The sequence below is a fragment of the Leuciscus leuciscus genome, assembly GCF_965113295.1.
Source record: "Leuciscus leuciscus genome assembly, chromosome: 3".
NCBI lineage: Eukaryota > Metazoa > Chordata > Actinopteri > Cypriniformes > Leuciscidae > Leuciscus > Leuciscus leuciscus.
This window is the reverse complement of record NC_138727.1, coordinates 36,774,330-36,786,931: the sequence shown is the minus strand read 5'-3', so window position 1 is coordinate 36,786,931 and position 12,602 is coordinate 36,774,330. Positions and strand designations below refer to the sequence as shown.

Genomic DNA, 12,602 nt, shown 5'->3' with positions numbered 1-12,602 from the left:
TATAGTTGAGCCCTGTTGATGGCTTAGTAAAGGGAAGTAGTCAAGACAAGACACAACTGGAAGTGTGCTACTCTAACTCCCCTTCATAAAGGGCAACAGAGAGCACAGTGCTGTGAGTAGAGGGTAACAGTTTGGTGGTGGTGGTGGTAGTTTTCTGGAAGGTTAACAGCATTTTCAGGTTGTCTACCTGTTGCCCCCTCTCCTCTTCAATTAGTAGCTCCGACTGAAGGTTCTCCATCCTGGCAGCGTGGGTCTGATAGAACAGCCCCAAGGACTGTCCCACCACGAAAGATAAAGCAGAACAAGCCAGAACAAAGAGGGCCAGCCAAGTCGTATAAACACGGCGGAGGGGGGGGGGGGTTGAGAGGGATTCGGCCAGGATGAATGGGGGATGATGGGGAAGACGAGGGATGGGGTGACAGAGTGAGTAGCAGGCAGATACAGTGAGGAACAAGAGATTGTGTGATGTTGTGAAAATGCTTCTACTTTCTCTCTCACACTCTCTCTTTGTCTCACTCTGAATGAAGGCACATTAAGGCTAAATTAAGTGTGTTCTGTTGGTTTTATCATATACATTGTATGCATGTTTGGGTGGAAGGTCAATAAGATCTCAATATGCACTCTCTCTTACTTCCTCTATGATTTGTACAGACACACACACACACACACACACACACACACACACACACACAAGGTCCAAAAGTAACATATTGCCTCTCCAGTCAAATGTGAGTGGCTTTTCCCCCCAATATTTTTCTTACTGGCCATGAAACAGTTGTTTGCATTTTAATAAATATATATACACACAACCATTCAAAAGTTTGGGGTCAGTAAATAAATTAATATCTTTATCCTGCAAGGATGCATTAAATTGATCAAAAGTGACAGTAAAGACATTTATGTTACTGAAGATTTCGATTTTATTCTATTATATGCTTTTGAACTTTCTATTCATCAAAGAATCCTGATTTTTTTTTTTTATTCACGGTTTATGATAATAATATTTAAAAAAAATCTTGAGCACCAAATCAGCATATTAGAATGATATCTGAAGGATCATGTGACACTGAAGACTGGAGACTTTTTTTTTTTTTTTTTTACAATATTACTGTTTTTACTGTAGTTTTGATTAAATAAATGCAGCATTGCTGAGCATAAGATAATAAATGTTTCAATGTTTCAAAGACATCTAAACATCTTATACCCCCAAACTTTTGAATGGTGGCAATTACATATAGGTTTCTATAAACACTATTAAACAAGTATTATATCACAGCTCTAATAAACTGGAGAGTTACTCAATTGTATTCATTCACCAAAGGCAATTTTTACTTGGATTTTGCACAAATGTTAATTTTGCACCCTGCACACACACACACAATTCAAAATATAAACGTATTGAACTTCTAGGACTGACTGTCTGTATGTGTTTTTGTGCGTGTGTGTGTGTGTGTTTAGGTATTTCAGGGCTTCAGTACCTTCAGCTGTGTGTTGAAGGCATCTATCTCCAATAGTTTGGAGCGTGTCTCCTTCTCCACAGCGTCCAGCTGTTCTCTCAGCTGCTGTTTGGTGGATTCCTTCATATCAATGGCCCTCTGAAGACTGGACAGAGAGTCTCCTACAAAGTAGAAATAAACAGACAACTATTAAAGAGCATTTCTGAGATATTAACATCCTCATGAACCATTCTGCCAAAAGCTTTATTCTTCACTCTGTTACACTGATGTAAACAAAAGGAAGTTTTAACCATCAATACGATCACCAAAAAAAGCTCAATGTGCAAAATAAATAGTAATATTGTTCAAATAATGCCTAATTCACCAATCTGATTACGTAGTTAATAAGATCATGACTGTTTTCATTCCTCTGTGACCTAAGATGCTGTTTTTGTGTTCAATTAACAACTGTAGTTTGTAAACTTGTTCCTGTAGTGCCAGATGTGACCAGCCAGCAACGACTTTTACAGATTATAGTGATTATAGTACATTGTTTTCTTAAATGTTGCTAAAGCTTTATGTGGGCGTGCTGAGGGCGAGGACTTTGAACACACCTTGATCTGAGTGTCATGAACTCATGCAGTTTGCAAAACAAATGTTGGGCTGATCATCAACTTTAATCTCAGAAATTTTGCAGAGAATTTGAAAATTTGAAATAATAATGGCAGAAGAGAGTACCCCAGTTGCCACCATAAAACAGATGTTTAATTTTCACTGGGCTTTCACAGGCTTTTTTGGCCAGAGGCGAGAGACTACAGCCAGTAGGAGGAGCTCGTTCCGCATGTTTTCAACCCGCCCATAAGGGGATAGGGGGATCTCACGATAAAACGGCGTCTTTTCAGTTTCGAGTCGACTGGTATCCTAGTTGTTTCATTTCTTCCGATACTGCCCTCTGTAACTGGTAGGCGTGCTTGGGAGTGGCCTTGTAGGGCAGAGAAGCAAGTCCATTGTGGGAGTTGTTGTCTTTCATCAACATGAGCCAAAAATACATTTTCTGGCTTTTCTCAGTCTAGAAGGCACCAACTTCTAAAATAATTTCACATTTCTACTACATAAATGACCCAATTTAAATACACATTCATCTTTCCAGCCGTGAAATATCCCTTTAAGTTAGGCTGAATTGATTGGTTCACAGAAGTTCACAGTCTGGAATAACTTTCACTCCAACTAAACTCCGACGTCAATTGGATTCAGGATTGCACCAAAAAGACTAGTCTAGAGTTTGGGATCTTTAAAGCAGTATTGAGGTAAGTGTTCTTACTGTGCAGACTGTTCTGCTGAACCTGCTTCAGCTGGTCATTCAGACACTGTTTATCAGGAATCAACCGACTCAACCACTGCTGAGACTCCTGATGGATACAAAAGAGAGAGAAATCACAAAATACTCTGATTACTTTGAAAGACTTATGTACAATGCAACTTAAAACTGATATATTGTGTATACGTATACATTGGAAAAAAGAAGATATCTAGTCTATAGCTCTTGTCTGTTTATGAGGGGTTTAAATTCCCTCTTCTCTTCCACACACTCACCCAAACTGGAGAGGAGGGACTTTTTCAAATAGAGTGAATGCTGAAAGGACGCTGATGATGCTTTTGAATGAAGCCAAAGAAGGGAGAGATGAGGAAAGAGAGAAAAGGGAAGAAGTGCACACCTGCAGCTGCTGTTGCAGGCTGGTGATCTCTGCAATGCGGAGCTCTCGCGTCTTATTGGTGCTCTCGATCTCGTGTCTCTGAGCCGAGAGACGGAAACGAATGTCCTGCAGTTTACCATCCAACTGAGACTTCTTATCATTCTAGATAAGAGACAAAAAGAACAACACAAGTCAATCTATTAAACTCACATGGAGCCCCTCAAATAGATTACAATTCTGTTTGGTGTCACTAATGGTACAGAAATCACAAATGACAACTTTAAAATTAGTATACATGATTTTTTTAACTGCTTTATCAATGTGATGACATCTGATATATGACCAAGCTTGCATATTTAAATCTGTGTAGTGAAGTGTAGTGAAGTGTAGTGTACCAGAGCCTCCAGCTCAAACTCAAGTGTTTTCTTGCGTGCTTTGAGCAGAACGATGTTCTCCTGTTCTCGGTTTCTCTGGGTGAGCAGCTCCTGTCTGCGCGATCTCTCCCACTCTAACTGCCGCTGACGCTCCAGCTCCCGCTTTGCAGCCTTCGCAAACAAAACACACTCAAAGGGTTACAAATGCTGTCGATAGTGCTAAACATGCACTGAATTTTTGAACGCACCTCTCTTCTCTCGATCTCCTTGCGTCTCTCCTCCTCCCTCTGTCGCTCCTGCTCTCTCTGTCTCTCAAGTTGTTTGTCCAGCTCCTGCTGTCTGCGTCTCTCATGCTCCATTCGTTCTCTCTCCTTCCTTTCTTGCTCCTCTTTCTCCAGCGCCGCCAGTCGCTCCTGCTCTTTCCTCTGCAGCTCAAGCAATGCCTGCCGACGTTTCTCCAGCTCCAGGTTCCCACGCTCAAAGTTCTCTCGTTTCTTATCCTCAAATGTGACTGCGGGGAGGAATGGAGAATTTTAAGATATTTACATACAACATTTAAATGTTTCAAAAGACTTGTAGAAATCTTTGACCCCCCATTTTACACCTAGCATTAACATATGTAAATAGTATTAGGATTGGGATCACCGAAACCAGTTTCAGAGGTGGTCATGATAGCTTCTGACCACATTCACTGAAAATGAATATATGCCAATGCAGTTTTGTTAACCATAAACAACTATGCAAGTAATATGTAAAAGGTTGCACTACACATAAAAGATTAACTCTCACTTTGACAGGTTGGGTTGTAAATTTTCCGTCATGCTCTACTTTTAGTATGTCTTCTGATCTGGTCAAATAAAAGAACAATATCTCATGAATTATCCCACTGGACTATACTTGGAATTTCTTCTCCCTAGATCCTCAATCACATCTCTATCAGGGTGCCTTTATTTAGAGCGAGTAACTTTAAAACTTCTTTCACCCATTTTCTTGACTTCTATTGCCTATTAGCATCACTTTCAGTGGTAATGTTTGTAATGTTTGTAAAGTAGGTAAAAGCAAACCAGAAACCTGATATTTTATCAGCCAAAATGAGGGAAAGCACTCTAAACTATCCGTCAATATTTTTAAGGTCTTTTAATGGTGGAACATTTACAATTAACGAAACCTCTGTGGCGTTTTCCTTTTTTGTCTCGAAAAGTGGTATCAGATCTCACAACACATTGCATTGGAAGGTGTTATGCAATTTAATGAGCTAAATCCAGTTAGAGACTATCCAGATACAAAATGCACCAATACAAGATACAGGGGTGATACAGACCTACACATGTCCTAACTGATACAGACAATGTGCAGTGAGACAAATAGTTCATTCACAAATAGTTTATCAGTGACCTTGGCTTTTGGCTTGCTTAGTTGGGGACATTTAATATTCAACAATATTATTGATCTGCCTTACTTAAGGTGGACGATGGCGCAATTTTCTTCTAGAAAAAAAACGTTGTATTAATTTCATGTTATCACTGTGAAGCTGCTTTGATACAATCTGTATTGTAAAAAGCGCTATATAAATAAAGGTGACTTGACTTGAGCGAGATGAGTTTCCTTTTGAAAACTGGTCAGTATTTACTCTTATCCCCTGACCTGGAAGTTTTTTATCTGCCTCTTTCTCCTCCTCCTCAGGCTCCTCCTGGGATCGTAGGTCTGTCGAATGGATACTGGTCAAAGACACACCGCTACCAGAACGCACTCTCCTACACAAACAAGAAGGAAATCAAGTGCATTTACATTTAGAACATTCTTGTGCAACTTGACCTCTAAATGTAACAATTTACACTGTTATGATAAAACTTCTTAACTATTAACTTTCAAATAAATTAGCAGCTATTTTTCAACTAAAATTGAAGCTGATAAATGGACTACTAAACCTTTGAATAAAATGATAAGAGAAAATGTGAAGTTGTAGATTTGTGCCGTCAGTTGAGTCTCTCACCTGAATGTTGGAGGTATGAGGTCAGGTGTCAGTAAAGGGGGGAGGGGCAGACCAGACATGGCCATGTCAATCAAGTGCATGGCCAGAATAAACTCTTCTGCAGTCAACTTCCCATCCTGATCTATATCTGACAGATTCCTTTACAGAGAAACAAGTAGATGTTATATGGAGTCAAAACAGCAATTTAATCTTTCCTGTCCACATGTGACCAGATCACCGGAGACAGATGTTAACATCAAGTGTAAACAGGGCCCTAGGCGATACAAAGATCCCAAGAACAGCATGTTAAAATAAATCAGATGTATTCATATAACAATAACCAGACACCAATTCTTATGTTTACATTGATCCACATTTCAGAATTCTGAGCTTTGTTTGAGTTTTAAATGCGAGACAGAGACACAATATGAAACATGTGTTCGATCCGCACCAGATGGTGGCCAGCTGAGCCTGTGGTAGACTGGACTGCATTAGAATAGTTCTGGCTTGTGGACCTGAGGCAGAAGAGAAAGAAAGAGAGAGACAGAGAGAGAGAGAGAGAGAGAGAGAGAGATAGGAAACAGAAGTGAAAGAGAGTTGAGCATGTTGAGTCAGCAGCCTTTGTTTGCTTTAAGCAGTACTAAGTAATCACTGTGACACATCACTAGAGCTTTGAGCTCGTCAAATACATTGAATTAAAAACAAAATTATTAAATTCTCTAAAGAAAATATGGACAAAACAGAAGATTATTTAAAAATAGAATTCAAATCAAAGCAAGTTTAAAAATGACAAACTATAATAACATTGTTAAATATACAGCTATGTAGCGTATAAATTAGATATATAAATAAGATGTGGGCAAGGCTACTCAGACAGCTGTAACAAAGCTGTCTTGATGCCAAAACCCCTCATAGAAGGAGAAAGTTTTCATGTATACAACTGTGACAATAAGCACTTATCAGGATCAACTAAATGCTGGATAATCAAAAGTATGTGAAGAATGCGTAGTTCACAGTATAGACTCTTTAAAATATGTCCAAGAGTTGTACACGCCAGTCTGTTATTGTAGGGACATCAACGTTACATTTTTACGCTTCTAAACATGACGCTTAAGAAAACTAACTATGATTGATTGGTTTAGATGTCAGTCAGATAGCCTCTGGGCAGTCCTTGGCCAAAGAAAGTTGCAATGGAGTCCATCAGTCTGGCTACAAGAGCCAAATAACAAAAGTGTTCAATTGCCTAATGCTTGTCATGTGTCTTTCTTTGTGTGACCATACCTGTGAGATAGCCACTCATCATTTTGTCATGGCTGTTGAAGAGTTGGCGGTACTTGAGCCGAGAGGACTGAGGCACGGCCCAGTCAGAGGGCGGAGGAGCTGCTGGAGCACTAGAGAGACAATATTTGTGTTAACATCTATGAAATGTCTGCGAATACAGTGTAAGTGTGTTTGTGTGTGTGTGTGTGTGTGTGTGTGTGTGTGTGTGTGTGTGTGTGTACCTGGGTGCCTCTACAGACTGGACCTTCTGTAGCTTGATACTGGAACGATTGAACGAAGAGGTTTTGTTGAGTGCAGCCGCTGAGAGAAAGAGAAACACCCATACATTTTCCAGCAAAAGTAAATAAACTGCATGAGCTGGTCTGGGTAGTGCGAGTGTGTATTTACATTACCTGGATGTGTGAATCCACTAATGGGTTGTATCATAGCGGGTGCTCCGTTGGCAAGGGATGGAAGGGGTGGCGTCACCGATGCTACCAGTGGAGGAGACACGCCTACTCCTGGCACTCCTGGAGGCAGAGGGGGCAGGGGCATTGGCGGCACTGCTGGCAGGCCTGGCATGGCACCCATACTGGGCATCCCTGCAGATGGCAATCAAAGACATAACTGAATAATAATTGCTGAAATTTTTTATAGAATTAAATGGTGAGACAAACGACATATGCTAATAATGTTGATGTACTGCTAATTTAATTTACTTATAACATTCAATGAGCGACTCTAATTCTTTGAGTGACTGAACCAGGATCCAAGACATCGTCCCAGAACAAGGGGTCTGCCATTAGCAAAGAGGTCTTATCTAATGTAGACATAGACCAGTGGTCATTTGCATAAACTGCTTAGACTAGTCTTAAAAGTTAGTCATCTAAATTTTTTCTTCAAGACTGGTCCTAACTTTTTAAAGTCAGTTACATAAAAAGGTATATTTGTCTAATTTGAATTTGTATAAGTAAGACTGATTACCCCTTTGTTAACTGCTAGTTGGTCAAACTAGTTCTTAAGACAGTCTTAACAGAGTGGCTAAGTTTATGCAACTGGTCCCAAGGCTGGGCAACTTTGGCCCTCGAGATCCACTTTTCTGCAGAGTTTAGCTGACCCTGGTCAAACTCAACTGTCTGTAGCTGTCTAGTAACCCTGAAGATCTTAGCTTGTTCAGGTGTGTTTGGTTAGGGTCGAAGCTAAACTCTGTAGGAAAGTGGACCTTGATGGCCAGAGTTGATCTAGACTAAAAGTTTGCATTTAGCATTCAGTCTTTTCTAATATAGACCTAGTCTACTCAATGATGTCTAATTCTAAATCAGTGGTTCGCAACAGAATTAATGCATATATAAATATGTATCATTTCTTGAAGAACATACAGAATGAGAGTTAAATTAAATGTAATATATCAACACTTCCACTTTAAGCAGAATTACAGCAGAAATATCTTATTGGATGTGGAGGGCCTTTGAATATTTGTGTTGGACAATGGGTGGGCCCTTTGAGTCAAAAAGGTTGAGAACCACTGATATAAATGGTCTTGAACTAGATTTGATATGTCCCAAAGTTTTAAAGCCATCAGAATGAGAGTGTTTTTACCAAATGGAGGCTGCGAGGGTATGGAGATGGGCTGCTGCTTCATGGAGGGGGGCAATGAAGGAGGGAGGGGGTGACCCTGCAGCTTCAATTTAATCAGCTTCATTGCGATGGAAAATTCAAGCATGTCCATCTTCCCATCGTTGTTCATGTCGGCCAGAGCCCTGCGAAACATTAGGGTGATTTGTTACATTTTATGATATTTAGCAAATCTTTATTGCATAATTTTGCAATAGTGTCATGTGTGTTATGCTGGTGTTTTGTTTTTGTGTGTATGACCCTGTGCACCATCTATATATGAGTAGGGTTGTCAAAAGTACTAGTACTTTGCTACCAAGTTGGTACTGAATTTTTTATTTCACAATAATGTGATGATACCAGCCTTTCTGAAGTACCGATAGTACCGAGTAGTAATGGGTATATTCGGTACCCACTGATAGGAGGCTGTTTTCAAAGGCTCCCATGTGTATCTGTGCAAGCGCTCTGTGATGAGCATCATTTGATCATTGTAGCCAATCACATATACATCTGTTGAGCATGTGAACGCAATGGCCAATCAGAGATGTTTAAGTAAGAATCCACTCAACAACACCTCTCTAAACACCAGAGTTTTTGTTCACCGCACCCATGATTGACAGCTTCAATGATCAAAAAAGGAGCCATAAACCCATAAACAATTTCGACAAAAGTTTTTTTTTTCATGCTGCTCCGTACACTGCAGTTTCTGGATTTACAACTATTTAAATGACCGATTGTGCCAATTGTGTCCGAAACCGCAATGATTTTCAGTGATATAACCACAGCAATAGACAGGATTTAACAATCTTTAGAACAAAATTGATGTGCATTAAGTCTAAAGGCCCGTACACACCGGGACGAATTTCGCGCGCGATATTCGCCGACGTTTAACGCCTCGTGACTAAACAAAGGGCGCCAATGTGAGTGTGCACACCAACGCGAAAAACGGCACGCGTAAAAGCGTTTTTTTTTTTTTTAAACGCCTCGGGTTCGTTTGTTTGGTTTGACGCGCCGCGTCAAAAACTATCCGACCAATGAGATTGGCGCTTTTGCTCACGTGTCTGGAGCTTCTGAAGTTACAGTAAAACACAACTTGGGGGCGCTCAAACACAAAACGGTCTTGCCGAGCACACATACGTAACAGCGAAGAATATATACGCCAAGTAGCGTCTACACTGCCCATAGACAGACACTGCCGGGAAGAAATGACGAGGAAGATGCAAGGCAAGATGAATGTAGAGCTGCTGGTCTCGTTGGTGTCGGAATAAAGAACTATATGACAAACGCGACAGCGACTACAAAAATCTTGTTAAAAGAGAACTGTTATGGAGTGGTATTGCAGAGTATAGACTGTTATGGAGTGGTATTGTATTTCTGTTTTACATAAAGCGCCATCTAATGTCAGGGAACGAATTTGCATGTTCAATCGGCTCATCGTCAGCGAAAATCGCTTGGGTGTGAACACAAAAAACGCGTTGAAAAACGCTGGCGAATAACGCGCGCCGATATTCGTCCCGGTGTGTACGGGCCTTAAGGGTGTTAATGCAAACTAACAGACCTGCAAATACATTTGTAAAATAGTTCCAAATATGGTACCAAAATTGGTACAGAGAACCATGGAATTTTAGATTAAATGAGATATATAAGATAATAAGCTGTAAAATATACAAGCATCCCAAAATATTGGAAGCATTGTGATAGTATTTTTTGTGTGAATTTCTGGCATCAACAGCTGCCAGTTTTATTTACTGTAAATTTAATGGGATATTCTTTACAGTGTGTGCAAATTATTGAACAGCAGCATGTAGTGGATTGTGAATGTAGTGCTCTGGATTAGAAATGAATGTGTTATTTAGGAATTGTACCATATCTGGGCCAGGATGGGGGGAGGTAGACCTGACTGCAGAAAGAAATTCCTTGCCTGGTCACCTACAGAAAGAGAGAAAATAATGTAATTAATATACTTAAAAGTATAAATAAATAAACAGTATTATGCATCATTGTATAAACGAACACAATGGAACAGTTCATGTCAATTTTAATTATTCTAGGTCAATTGTATTATTCTAATAAAACACTGATAACATAATTAAGAGTTACGTAAGCCTGTTTAAACCATCTTGTCAACAAATATGTTCAGGGTTTATTGACAGCACTTGAGTGACATTGCCCTACAGTGATCTGCCGGCTACAGTTGGAGTAAGAAAAAAAGAAGTGTGCTTATGTTATCTAACCAATCAAGCCGACTTCCTGCTCTCATGACAGCCTATACTGATGAACTTGCACACACACAAAAAAATGTTTTTGTTTGTTTTTATACATAGAGTTAGACTATAATGAAAGATTACACCACAACCTTTAACAAATGTCAACTAATAATACCACAGCAGCCTAAATTACCTATTTCTTCCCTTTTACAACCTATCAACTAACACACAAAGCAATGAAAGATGCGAGTGTGAGTTTGTCCCTCTGCAGTGTTAAAAGCAAAATGATGTAGCAGCTTAGATGACCTTTTCACCTTCCTCTAAACACTTTTCGTCTTGATAACATGAGTCTTCCTCGGCGCGCACACACAGAACGCCTTTATACTCTCAGAGCCAAAAACAGACTCAATCTCCTCCGTCTGCCTGTGGGCCACTCACTATTTCAGCCGTCCTTCAGTCAACACAAAGAGGCTCTTTGAGATCCACTGGTGAACAGGAAACTCACAAGTACCATCTCTTCAGTAGACATCCAAAGTCCAGCTGGGACAAGCTGGTTTTACTGTTCCGAGTCTTGTGATTTTGATTAGCCCTTTGGATTGGCATACATTGTACAAAAAGACCATGAAGTGTGTTTTGTGTACAATTAACACTTCTTTCATTGCAATGTATGAACAGTTTGGCTACTGAAAATGTTCCAGAATTTTCCTCAGACTGGCAAAATGTCTCCAAACTGAGTTCGGTGAGAAAGACAGCTTTCTATAACAGGAACAAATATGTGAAAGCATCAACTAGAGACTCCAAATACAAACGGCCTCAGCAAAATTGACAGAGAAAAGACCCTTTTCTGTAACATGCCACACCCTGATGATCTATTTCCTTCTGTAATTTTTTTTTGTCACATTGATTCTGTTAACATTACACACTATCAACTCACAACTAAAACTTTCAGTACATGTTTTCAGGGAATCAGAATTTGAACTCTTATACACCGTCATTGCGCAAACGTTTACACAAGTATTAGATGTTTGCTCTTCTGACTAATGTAAACATGGGAAGGTTTTACTGCAGGTCAGCAGCAAAGCCAGAGTTTGTTTGTTTCATCTGAGGAGGTACTGAGACTGACATTAACAGTTCTCAGGCTGTTTTTTATAGTACTTAAGGGGCGGGACACACCAAGCCACCGGTTTTCCGTTGGCCAATGTCGGGCAGTGGGTGAGTGTCGTATAATGACACTGCTGTATGTAGCTTAATTTCTATAAGTTAAGACAAACTGAGCAGCTTGACTCATTAAAATGGTAAGCAAGCGCTGCTGTTTACTAGTTCACAGTTGTGGACAGTTATTATCTCTCACGCAGGGACAGATAAAGTGCGATATGTGCTCAAGCGCAACGTTTTTGCCCAGACACAGCCAACGTGAGCCGACATCACCATTGGCTTTCGTTGCTGCTAGCTCTTTGACGTTGATTTGATATGTATCAGCCTAATGTGAGTCTGATCGTAAACCATGAAAGTAGATATCCACCCATTATGGACAGAAAACAGGAAGTGGTATGGTTTTAAAACAATGTCATGAAGAATATCCATGGAATATTTATTAGCATGGGAATGTTTAAAAACAGATGACGGGAAAGAGGTGGTTGCTCTTGTTTTCCTTGTTTGCTTCCACTTCATTTGCTCTCTCTCTCTCTGTGTCTATGCATCCTACGGAGAAAAAATAGGCATACAAATCCGACTACCACAGGTCTATGACTGACTGCACTGCTGGTGGTCATTTGCAATTGCACAGGCCTCATAGGATTTGTTCACGCATTTCAGAGAACATCAAACTCCAAAGGGTTTTTAGCAAACATCAGCACTAATGAGAGTTCTTTACTTTTCTCATGGCAGGAAAACTAGTGGTGATTACCTGTGATGAAGCCAGAAGGTGTGGGGGTCAAACTGTGGAACTGCTGGTCATGTTTGGCTCTCTCGTCCACAGATATTACCCATGTCTCTGACCCCCCTACAGAGACAGACAAACATCAGTATGATGCTTCAACATGTGT

General features: G+C 40.1%; 1 protein-coding gene across 3 annotated transcripts in view; it reads right to left on the bottom strand.

Annotated features, from left to right (window-relative positions):
- Nucleotides 1–12,602, bottom strand: part of itsn1 (intersectin 1 (SH3 domain protein)) — a 43,248-nt gene that overhangs the window by 21,247 nt on the left and 9,399 nt on the right. For all 3 annotated transcript variants that reach the window (XM_082163692.1, XM_082163694.1, XM_082163693.1), the window contains exons 3-16: nucleotides 12,464–12,559; nucleotides 10,216–10,279; nucleotides 8,336–8,496; nucleotides 7,150–7,338; nucleotides 6,979–7,057; nucleotides 6,758–6,867; nucleotides 5,928–5,991; nucleotides 5,498–5,635; nucleotides 5,149–5,258; nucleotides 3,753–4,015; nucleotides 3,526–3,675; nucleotides 3,152–3,292; nucleotides 2,758–2,845; nucleotides 1,479–1,618 (exon numbers count right to left, since the gene is read on the bottom strand). In XM_082163692.1, coding sequence (XP_082019818.1) covers nucleotides 1,479–1,618; nucleotides 2,758–2,845; nucleotides 3,152–3,292; nucleotides 3,526–3,675; nucleotides 3,753–4,015; nucleotides 5,149–5,258; nucleotides 5,498–5,635; nucleotides 5,928–5,991; nucleotides 6,758–6,867; nucleotides 6,979–7,057; nucleotides 7,150–7,338; nucleotides 8,336–8,496; nucleotides 10,216–10,279; nucleotides 12,464–12,559 — 1,793 coding nt within the window. The remainder of the gene's footprint in view (nucleotides 1–1,478; nucleotides 1,619–2,757; nucleotides 2,846–3,151; nucleotides 3,293–3,525; nucleotides 3,676–3,752; nucleotides 4,016–5,148; nucleotides 5,259–5,497; nucleotides 5,636–5,927; nucleotides 5,992–6,757; nucleotides 6,868–6,978; nucleotides 7,058–7,149; nucleotides 7,339–8,335; nucleotides 8,497–10,215; nucleotides 10,280–12,463; nucleotides 12,560–12,602) is intronic.